Below are 10,926 nucleotides of genomic sequence, written 5' to 3'. Positions count from 1 at the left end.
ATTGTATGCTACAAAGTTATATGACTTATATTTGTGAACTATACCCTAGTAAAGAAATATAAACACATAAATGACATAGTAAAGAATAAAGCAAATATACAAACTATACCTTGCTTTGAGAGGGAGGTGGACGGCAGGAGCGTAAGTAGGGGCTTCCTGAGTCACCTGCAAAGCCTTCCTAGTCCTCTTGTTCTGCGGTGCTGGCCATGGAACCTGGAGCCTCATACATGCTAGGATTTTCTGCTAAGCTGCCTCCTTCCCTACACATCAGTTTCCCTAGGAAGGCTGGGAGCTTGCTCCTACCTGGCTCCTCCCCCTCAGAAGTGGGCAGGGCTTGTGATACCTCCAGATTCGCTTTCCTAGTGGGGCTTTTGACCCTAACTCTGTGTGCCCACAAAGGAGAGCTTTCCCGCTCCCTGAAGAGAAGCTGTGGTCAGCAGAGCTTAAAGATGTCGGGAAACTGGGATGATTATTAGCTCAGAGGCCTTTGTGGGTGATGGGACACAGACCCCAACCCTGTCAAAGTTCTGAAAACCTCCAGACAATGCCTCTCCTCGGTTTCCTCCTCACTGTGCCTCCCTCCAGCTTCCACCAGACTGACAGGAGGCTCAGCCATGGAGGTGCCAGCATCCGGGGCTGGATGTTAGTAGTGGGTTCCTTGCTTTGTACTCCTGACCAAAGGAGTGGAGAAAGCAATGACAGGAGAGGTTTACCTCCTGTGGGAAGTGCCTGCTGCTGCCATGTGCTCTGCTCCATGAACATGCTTTGGGTGCCACAACCAGGGCTTGCAGGCTTAGAGAACAAACTGCAGGCTATTCAGTTTTGAATTGCAAGTAAAAGCATGGAAAGACCATCTGCCATAACGCTATGATAAAGACTGTTTTATCTGTGATTCAGATGGAGTTGACATCTTGTCTTGTATCTATCGGCGAGGCTTGTCTGTCCTCGGCATGATTCCTGCTCTTTACCCTGGTACCCAAATCTAGGCACTTCCCCAAACCTGACCCACATCCTGGGCTCTTGGCATCCTCAGGTCTTTGTCTCAGGGAATGTTTGCCTCTCAGCTGGGGGAGGTAGGGCTTGGAAGCCACTTTGCTTTTGTGGCTTCTCTTTCCTGGGGTGACTCACAGCCATGGTTATCTCATCCATTGCCTCAGAAACTGCTCACTTTGAAAGCCTCCCCTGCCAGTCTTTTGTGTTAGAAACCTTTTCTTTGCTGTTCTTTTTCCATACTTAAGTAGTTACTTTTTTCATGAATGACTCTTCACTGTTCTCTGGCATATCTTGGGGATGGGGGGTGATTTAGGCTAGTAGCCCTACTCTGTTGACCTCTCAAGGCTCCTTGTTGGCCTCTGTGTTCTTTCCCTAGGGAGGCTCTGGATCTAGAGATCTTTTTTTGAAGTTGGGAATTGGTGGTTACATCTTCTTGGACCTGCTTTCTCTGTGACCTGAATGTTGTTCAATCTCTCACCAGTATGGAGGGGTGGATGGACTAGCGGCGCTGGAAGATGGAACTATACTCTTCAAAGGCTACCACATGGTTGCCTCCCCTAGGTCAGTTCTCAGAGGGGTTGGTTGACAATACTTCCCTGTCCTGAATCCTCTCAGAGACTTTGAACTTAAGTGGGTTGGAGGCTCCTTGGTGGCTAGCTCTTCCAAAGAGCAGTCAAACCCTGAACTCTGGACCTCCACAGGGCTTCTTGGCTCCATTTACTCTCCTGCACTCTACAGGCTGTGAGAGGATCAGACAGCACTTTCCCTTTGTATGGCCTAGGACCCATAAACTCCCAAGGTCAGTGGTATCTCTAATTTACCCCTATGTGTATGTGGGTCTGTTCTCAGGGACAGTGTTTAGAGAGAGAACCTCTGCTTTCTGAATTCTGCCCACCCGGAGACCAACTCGAGCTGGGGTTCAGGATTGAGGGGCTCTTAAAGAGTTTCTAGCCACCCTGATGCGGCTATGGTAGGCAGATTAGGGACAATGTCCTAGCAGGGGTTCCTTCAATCTGGGAGGAGGAGGAACTCCAGATCTCAGACACAGCGACATCTGATTCTCATGCGGCATCTGGGAGGATCATTACTGGTGAGAACCACAGGTTTCTCTCCTCCATCGCCTAGGGGCGGGGGCAGGGGCGGAAGGCTGCAGCGTCCTCGTTTAAGGACCTAGCCACTTCACAGCTTTGGGCCAGCTCTGGTGAACTAAGTGCACAGAAATTGTGGAAGGACACAGTTTCCCCACGTGCCTCCCTTTGGCAGCATTTTCAAGATTATCCAAGGCAGAGGGTGTTGGGTAGGGAACCGGAATGAAGGGATGAAGGGAGCCAAATCCGTTCTCCAGGTTAATGTGAAGTGGTATTTTCCTAGTGGGTGTTACTTTAAACATGTCTCTTCCTACGCTTTCTTTAGAAATGTTCGCTCCTTTTTCACACAGAATAGACGGGTCTCTGGGCAGCGATGTGCAGCTCCCTGGGGTGCGTGGGGCAGCTCTGGTTCAAGCCGCCACCGAGGCCGAGCGCTCGTCCTCCTGCGCAGCTAGAGAGGCCGGAGGGGTTGGGCCGGGCCGGCGCGCGTCCGTTGCCAAGGCCGCGCGGCCCTAGAGACCGGGCATGAAAGGCGCGCGCAAGCGCGGTGGCGAGCTGCGGTGCACTGTGGGATGGGAGACCGGCGCGCCGGGACGGCGGGCATCTCGGGGCACCGGGCAGAGGCGCGGCGCGCGAGGATGGGTGCGGGCGGTCGCGGGCGCCAGCGCCATGAACGCGGCAGTGGTGCGGCGGACTCAGGAGGCTCTGGGCAAGGTGATCCGGAGGCCGCCGCTCACCGAGAAGCTGCTGAACAAGCCGCCGTTCCGCTACCTGCACGACATTATCACTGAGGTGGGCGCGGGCTTGGGTGCGGGTCAAGTCAGGCTCAGGTCGAGGTGGGGTGAGGGAAGGGATAGAGTGCGGGACTGGACGAGGGCGGGGGTAGGGTGCCGGACCGGTTAAGGGTCAGGGTAAGTGTGGGACGGGTTGAGGCTTTGGGGTAGGGTGTGGGACTGGGTGAGGGTCGGGGTGAAGGTTAGAGTTGGGTGCGGGACGAAGTGAGTGTCCGGGTGGGGTGAGGGTCGGGGTAGGATGCTGGTCTGAATATGATGCGGGTTGAGGTGAGGGTCAGAATAAGGGTCGAGTCAAGGTGAGCGTTCAGGTAGAGTGAGGGTCGGGGTAGGGTGACAATCAGGGCTCAGGTGGAAGTGAAGATCAGTCTCGGGGTGCAGATCTAGACTGAGGTGAGTGAGGGTAGGCCCCAGGTGCTGGTGGAGTGAGAGTGCGGTGAGGGTGGAGATGCAGGTCCAGGTGAGGGTGAGGGTCAAGGTTGGGCTTCATTTGGAGTCAGCGTAGCATAGAGGATGCTCGTCAGTGTGAGAGTCAGGATTGGTTGCAGGTTGGGGTTGGGTTGGAGGGTCAATGCCAGGCGCGGGTCTGAGGCCTGGGTCTGGGGCCAGGCTGATGGGGAGGGTACTGAATCCAGGGTCTAGGGTTGGTTGTAGGTTTGGAGGGCCAGGCTTGGCTGGTTACAGGCCAGGTTGTGGGCCCGGACCAAGGTGAGGGTCCAGGCTAGAGGCTGGGTCAAGTGGTCTGTGTGGAGATCTAAGGGTCAGGGTTAGGGTCTGGAGTCCAGAGTCAAGCTGTAAGTTAGGGGTTGCTGGGGCCAGAAGCTGAGACTGGGGTGTGGATGGAGTTCAGGGCCAACATCAGTATGTGGGGCTGAGCCCTGGAACAGGTCTGGGGCCCAGGGTCAGGGTGCTGTTAGGAGCTGGAGTGTATGTTGGAGGCCTGGAATTGGGTTCTGCTTATAGTTGAGTATAAGGTAGGATGGAGGTCCTTGTCTGGGGCCCAAGTGAGAGCTTGGCTAGGGCTGTGGTGCCTTCCATTTTGGAGACTTAGGCCTACAAGGTCTTGGGACCTGCCTTACTTTGCCACCTCTTACAAGGAGGCTTCTGGGCTCCTCCCAAAAATACTCATATTTTTTTTCCCACTTACCATTGTGTCTCGTTAGAGCATGTCTCCCATTTGTTAGCAAATCTCCTGGGAGCTACCCTGGATGAGGTACCTAGCATTGTACAACAGTCACAATTGTGTTGTCCCTCCTCCTCTCAGCTGGTTGAGCATCTTTGTCCACCCTTTGCTTGACTCATTTTGGCCCTCCTACCATAGCTTGTAATGGGTGCTGTGGAGGAACAGGCCCTGTCTGTTAGCAGTCTTAGGTGTGCCCAGGAATACTCTAGAATCTACTCACATCCCGAGGAACCCCGCTGGCTGGTCAAAGGGACTGGCTGTGGGAGTCCTGGGAAGCAGTCAGTTGCTGCCCTCCAATACGAAGGAGGCAGTCTGGCACCGGCCTATCACAGTGGAGAGACTGCCAAACCTGTGCTTTTTTTCTGCACTGTCAGCCCATGGCTTTCTGAGTGCACCTCATCCTGAAGTCACTCAGGAATGGAGTGGGGCTGGTGGGAGCTAGGGAGGGAGAAGCAGAAGAGATGTGCAGGTAGACAGATAAGGTGTGAGGTGCTTTTCTTCTAGACTTTTCTGGTTCCAGTAATGAAGCCAGTATGTTCTGGTATAAAGATAAGTATACTAGCTGTTGCCTCCTTGTCAGATTTGCCCTGCTTGGAAATATTTTCAGATCCCAGGTAGAAAGGCTCCTAGTAGGTTCTTTTCTCTCCCTGAATATCACATTCAAGTCACCTTCATGGGTTAGCTGTGGCTAGCTGGCTGTTTCTTCATTAAGTAAGCCTCTTAATGGATGTCTCTTGTCACAGTTACTGCTCACAGTTTAAACTGTCATTGTCCTGAGGGTGGTCCCCATGCCAGCTACCTTTGCTAAACCTTAGATCAGGATGCCCTGGTGGCCTTCATGTCAGCTATTGTCTCTAAACCTTAGATCAGGATGCCCTGGTGGCCTTCATGTCAGTTATTGTCTCTAAACCTTAGATCAGGATGCCCTGGTGGTCCCCATGCCAGCTATCATCTCTAAACCTTAGAGCAGGATGCCCTGGTGGTCCCCATGTCAGCTATTGTCTTTTAACCTTAGATCAGGATGCCCTGGTGGTCCCCATGCCAGCTATCATCTCTAAACCTTAGAGCAGGATGCTCTGGTGGTCCATGCGCCTGCTATCTTCTCAAAATGGCCTGGCACAAGCCCAGCCCAGCAGGGTAGTGACTCTCCTATAGTTTGTTCTGAGATGGACTCTTCCAGATTAATTAATAACTAGTACGATGCAGCCAAAGTAGCTGTAGCCCCATCCCAGAGGAGGAGGTGGCATTCACATGGGGCTGTCTTGCTGCCGATGTTTTTAAACCTGCCTCCTGGTAACGTGGTTACTGTGTACCATTTGCCTGGTCATACGAGTCCTCACTAATCACCACATTCACATTCCTGATGGCTTTTTTTTTTTTTTACTTTTGTTTTAAATGCTGTTGCTGCCTGTCTTACTGACTGTCTAATAACTTACCCCTCCGAGAACCCAGGACTCTAGCCAGATGTCGGGGCACAGAGGAACAGAAAATCATAGTGCTTTGCTAGAGGTAACTAGGTTATAGGTTACTTGTGGGGAGGGGCACGATAGGGAGAGACACATGTGATTGGATGGAGGAACGCTCCATGGTGGTAAGAAATGACAGACTGTCTGGAACTGGTTTTAGATACCCAGGCTAAGTAGCTGCTTTCCGGAGTTCATTCCACCAGTGTGTTCTAAGTGCCCTGGCGAAGGTTTGTGTGGTCAGGTCCTCTACTATATAAAAGCTCTTTGTGTCTCCTTGAATGCTTTGGTTTGTGGTCTCAAGTTGCTGCAAAGAGACTGGAGTCAGGCCTGCTGTGACCGTGGTCTCAGGCTCCTGCCATCCCACTTAACTTTGGTCCCTCTGATGGAACCTGTCAGCCTGGACTTGGTGGTTGTTTTCTTTTGTTTAGTGTGTACATGCAAGTTCTTCCTTGTCAGTCTCTGGCCTCAGTGGAAATCTGTCCCTGGTACCTCTTGGTCTCCCTTCCCAGTACCAGCTCAGCGTTGGTAGTCTTTACTGTCTCTATAACTGACTGTTCTCTGAAGCCTGGGCCCCGAATTTAGCAGGTGTCAAACCTTTGTTGAGGAAGGGGATGAGGCAGTTAGAGCTGTAGGTGTGACCGGGTTCTTACCTCTCCTGGGAGTGGGCTTCAGTGGGTGAGTCAGTGCAGCGGCTGTCCACTGAGGTGCATATGATGGTTCCTTCTGCCTCCTGCAGGTGATCAGGATAACTGGCTTCATGAAGGGCCTCTACACAGATGCTGAGATGAAGTCAGACAACGTCAAGGTAGGTTCTACTGTGAGTTCCTTTTCTCCACACCCTTGCCTTCAGGAGTAGAGCATGTTTTCCAAGCTGCACACCACTATACAGTTTGATGGGTAGATCACAAGGCTGATTTTGAGTTATGTGTACTTCTCTTGTTTCATTTTCTCATTCGTGATAACAGTATGCTATGCTAAATTGATCTTCTGAAAAGCAGAATTTGGGGCTGAACAGAGAACTCAGTTGGTTAAGGGCTGGCTATGCAAGCATGCAGACTGCAGTTATATCCCCCAGAACCCGTGTGAAAAACTGGGTATGACAGTGTATATTGGAATCCCAGAGCTGGAGAGGTGCTTGGTGACCAAGTAGCCTAGGAAAATAAGTGAGCTTTAGGACCTGAGACCCCGTCTCAACACACCAAGTAGATATATCCTGAAGAATAAATGACATCCGAGGTTGATCTCTGGCCTCCGTATGCACGCACACACTTGCGCTTGTGCAACAGCCCCAACATTTATACCCACGTGTCTGTGCACATACACATCTATACACGCACAGAAAGAAAACAATTACAGCCAGCTTTGCTGATGCATAGCTATAATCCCAGCACTCAGGTACTGAGGAGGACCGCTGCAAGTTCAAGGCCAGCTTGACTACATAGTGAGTACCCACAAGGCAAGGCTACAGCAAGACCCTATTCCAAAACATAAAAGTAAAGCAAAGCAGACTCAGTCGCCAGACATGTGGGGCACACCTGCTTTCCTAGCACTTGGGTGGCTGAGATGAGACATGAGTTCAAAGCTAGCCTGGGCCACACAGGCCATATCTCTAAAACAAACAAAAGACCCAAAACAGATGGAGTGTTTTCTAGGTTAATGCTAGCCCATTAATGGCACCGAAAGCTTGAATGAGTAGATTTTGTTGTAAACAATGGAAGTTCATAAGAGATAATAAAAAATCAGAAATCCTAAATTTGTCATTCATCTAAAAATAGTTTTTCATGTAAAGAGGAGGCATTCTGTACCTATTGAATATACCGAGGGTAGTACAGATGCCTCAAAGTATTTATTTCAAAATCGAAGTTTTACTTTAAAATATCTTTTGAAAATTTCATATATATATATATTTTGGTTTTTCGAGACAGGGTTTCTCTGTAGCTTTGGAGCCTGTCCTGGAACTCCCTTTGTAGACCAGGCTGGCCTCGAACTCACAGAGATCCGCCTGCCTCTGCCTCCCAAGTGCTGGGATACAGGCGTGCGCCACCACCACCCGGCTGAAAATTTCATAAATTTTTACAGAGTATTTTGTTCATATCTGTTTACTGCTGCCTCCCTCCTGCTCCCCTGGTGTTCCCTACATTCCCTCCCTCCCAAGTTTATGGCTTCCTTTTTAAGGGGAAAAAAAAAACCCAAAAACTTCTGTGTGTGTGTGTGCACACATGTGTGCGTGCGTGTGTGTGTGTGTGCGTGCGTGTGTGTATGTGCACGTGTGTGTGTGTTTGTGTGGTTACTGTGTGAGCGCAATGCCTGTGGAGTCCAGAATAGGATGTGGGATCATTTGGAGCTAGAGTTACAGGTGGTTATGAGCCACCTCTTGGGTCCTCTGTAACAACTCTATACTCTTTCAATTACTGAGTCATTTCTCCAGCCCTAAAGTATTTAATATTTGTCTCTTACATGGAAATATTTCAGGATAAAGATGCAAAAATTAGCTTCCTACAGAAGGCCATAGATGTGGTCATGATGGTCTCAGGAGAACCCTTGGCAGCAAAACCAGCTCGAATCGTGGCCGGGCATGAACCTGAGAGAACCAATGAGTTGCTTCAGTTGATTGGCAAGTGCTGCCTCAACAAGGTAGGTGGAAGCCTGCCTTTTGGGAGCCTTCCTGGTAGGCAGCGTGTCCGAGACTGGTTGAGCTGGTGGGAAAGCTTTCCTTGTCCATGCTTGTAGAGCAGGTGGAGCAGCTGTGTGAGTGAGCAGGTCCTGTGCTGCTCTCTCCGGTTATTTGGGAATTGGTTGGCAGGACAGAAAAGTCCGCCTACAGAGAGCTCTCCAGTACCCTGGACAACTGGGAGGGCTGCAGAAGCCAGAATCTGTGTTTGATGACACTTGAGGTAGCTTTCTGTTGTGTCAAATCCAAGTTGCAACCGTCCTGGTTGTCATGCATTTGAGTGTGTGAATACATTAGTGCTCTAGTTTGAATACATTAGTGATGTGTGGCGTCACTGTCACTATGCTTCGTTTGCGAAACTAACGTTCTGTGCCCATCAGGTAAGAATGTACTCTCCTGTTCCTCCTACCTCAGTAACAGCTGTCCCCTGTGTCACCACGAGTGTGACTGTCCACGTCTCTCATGGATGTGGTAGTATTTGTCCTTTCAGTAGCCTGGTGTCCTCAGAGTTCACCCACTGTATATCAGGGTCAGTTTTCTTCCCACTTAGTTAGCAATACTCTGCTCTGTGGATAGACTACATTGTTTGCCCACTCGTCTGTCAAGGGACATCTGTGTTGCTCTCACTTGCTACCTGTCACAAACAGTGTCTCCCTGGGCACAGATTGGAGCTGTCTCTTTAGACCAACTTTTTTTTTTTTTTTTTTTTTTTTTCTTCTGTAAACCGGGAGGGTGGTGGCCAGGTCATGCTGATTATTCTATGTCTTACTGTGAGGAGTTGCCTCATTGTCTTCTGGAGGATGGCACTCTCTGCATCCCCAGTGACTCACAGGCTCTACTTTTCCCTCGTTGTTCTTATAATTTAAATTTTTTGTTTTGTAATAACTGTACTAATAGATGTGTGGGGATTAGATCCTGGGATTCTGTTTGAAGACATTTGTAGTGCTGTGTGGGTTACTGGAGCCACACACATGTCCACACTGACAGTCCGGGTAGAGGGACGGCAGGATTATTAGCTTGGGTGTCCTTAGTAGTGGCTGTCAAATGGGGGGCTTTGTCACTACCGTTTTATGTTTTATCCTCCAAATGTCCTTTATCTGTCTGATGAGCTGTGCTTGAGTGCTGCATTTTCATTGGTTGTCCGTGCTGACATCATTTCCCCTTCCCTGACATGGCCGACAAGCTCTCCAGTGATGAGGCCGTGAAGAGAGTCTTAGCTGGGGAGAAGGGAGACTCGAGAGGACGGGCCGTACGGACCTCCAAAGCACCTGAGTCTGACAACAAGGGCGTGAAGGAAGAAGATTCCAGAACTCATAAAGAGGTGAGTGGTAGGCGGCGCATCTTCGAAACAGCAGGTCTTCATAGTTTAAGTAAAATGTGAAAATGACGTACGTGTCCATACGCTTTTCTTCAGGACAAAAGGAACTCTGAGGTGAAGGAGGGAAGCACGAGTGCAGAGCACAAGCAGAAGGAGGAACTGAAGGACGAGAACAAACCACGGGAGAAGGAGAGGGACAAGGAGAAGGCCAAGGAGCCTGACAGAGACCGACACCGAGACTCTGACAAGGACAGAAACAGAGAAGGAGAACGGGAGAAAGCCAGAACGCGGGCCAAGCAGGACAGGGACAGAAGCAACAAAGACCGGGACAGAGAAGCCGAAAGGGACAAGGAGAGAGACAGGAGGAGTGAGGGCGGGAAAGAAAAAGAGAGGCTGAAGGACCGAGACCGCGACAAGGGGAAAGACCGGGAACGGCGGAAAACGAAGAACGGGGAGCATTCCCGGGACCCTGACAGGGAGAAGAGCAGAGATCCAGACAAGCCAGAGAGAAAGGCATGGCCATGATTGCGACTTCCTTTTTCCTTTTAGATGTGTTATTATTTTTATGATTATGTATGTGCTTGAATGAGTGCATGGGCACCATGTATATGTAGGAGCCCTGGGGCCTGAAGGGGGCATCACATCCCCTGGTGCCGGAGTTACTGGAGGTTCTGAGCTGCATGTGGATGCTGGGAAATGAACCCAAGTTCTCTGCAGGAGGAGCCAGCTCTCTTAATCCAAGCCCCGAGGCCCACTCAGGGAGAGAGTGGCATGCTCCCTAACACAGCATCTGCCCTCCTTTTGCTTTTTTTTTTATGTATATATATTTATTTATGATGTATACAGTATTCTGTCTGTGTGTCTGCAGGCCAGAAGAGGGCACCAGATCTCATTATAGATGGTTGTGAGCCACCATGTGGTTGCTGGGAATTGAACTCAGGACCTTTGGAAGAGCAGGCAATGCTCTTAACCGCTGAGCCATCTCTCCAGCCCCTCCTTTTGCTTTTTTTAAAGACTTCGTTTTTAAATTTGATTTTAAAAATTTGTGCGAATGCATGTAACATTTGCTGGAGGCACAGGTGGTTGTGAGCCGCCTGACGTGTGGGTACTGAGAATCGAACTCTGTATCTCTGCAAGCGTTAGCAGGGACTGCTGAGCCATCTTGCTGCTGCTGAACCTGTCATCCTAGGAAATTTGGCACTGAGTTTTAGCTCTCTTTGGTTCCTTGTAGTAATTCAGAGAGATACCAGTTTTGTGTCAGGTGTCTTAAATTTTTTTAAAAATTTATTTATGCTTTATTAATTGCTTAGTGTGGTGCATGAAGTGGTTGTGAAGGTGGGTGTGTCCATGCCACAGTGTAGAGGCCAGGGGACAACTTTGCGGAGTTGGTTCTCCTAACCTTTATGCTGGGTTCTG

The 10,926-nt window shown here is 50.1% G+C and overlaps 1 protein-coding gene across 4 annotated transcripts in view; it reads left to right on the top strand.

Annotated features, from left to right (window-relative positions):
* Positions 1-1,393: 1,393 nt before the first annotated feature.
* Traf3ip1 (TRAF3 interacting protein 1) overlaps positions 1,394-10,926 on the top strand; it is a 44,815-nt gene continuing 35,282 nt past the window's right edge. The window contains exons 1-5 of one of the 4 annotated variants that reach the window (XM_050163013.1): positions 1,394-1,554; positions 6,258-6,326; positions 7,994-8,155; positions 9,376-9,513; positions 9,607-10,023. In XM_050163013.1, coding sequence (XP_050018970.1) covers positions 6,279-6,326; positions 7,994-8,155; positions 9,376-9,513; positions 9,607-10,023 — 765 coding nt within the window. In that variant the 5' untranslated portion in view covers positions 1,394-1,554; positions 6,258-6,278. Of the gene's footprint in view, positions 1,555-2,630; positions 2,874-6,257; positions 6,327-7,993; positions 8,156-9,375; positions 9,514-9,606; positions 10,024-10,926 lie in introns of those variants that run through there. The other 3 variants (XM_050163014.1, XM_050163011.1, XM_050163012.1) reach the window with 3 other exon arrangements.

Source organism: Alexandromys fortis, unplaced genomic scaffold, assembly GCF_014885135.2.
Source record: "Alexandromys fortis isolate MF-2015 unplaced genomic scaffold, M_Fortis_MF-2015_v1.1 scaffold_139, whole genome shotgun sequence".
Classification (NCBI taxonomy): Eukaryota; Metazoa; Chordata; class Mammalia; order Rodentia; family Cricetidae; genus Alexandromys; species Alexandromys fortis.
The sequence above is the reverse complement of the archived record's forward strand: the minus strand, read 5'-3'. Positions and strand labels throughout refer to the sequence as shown.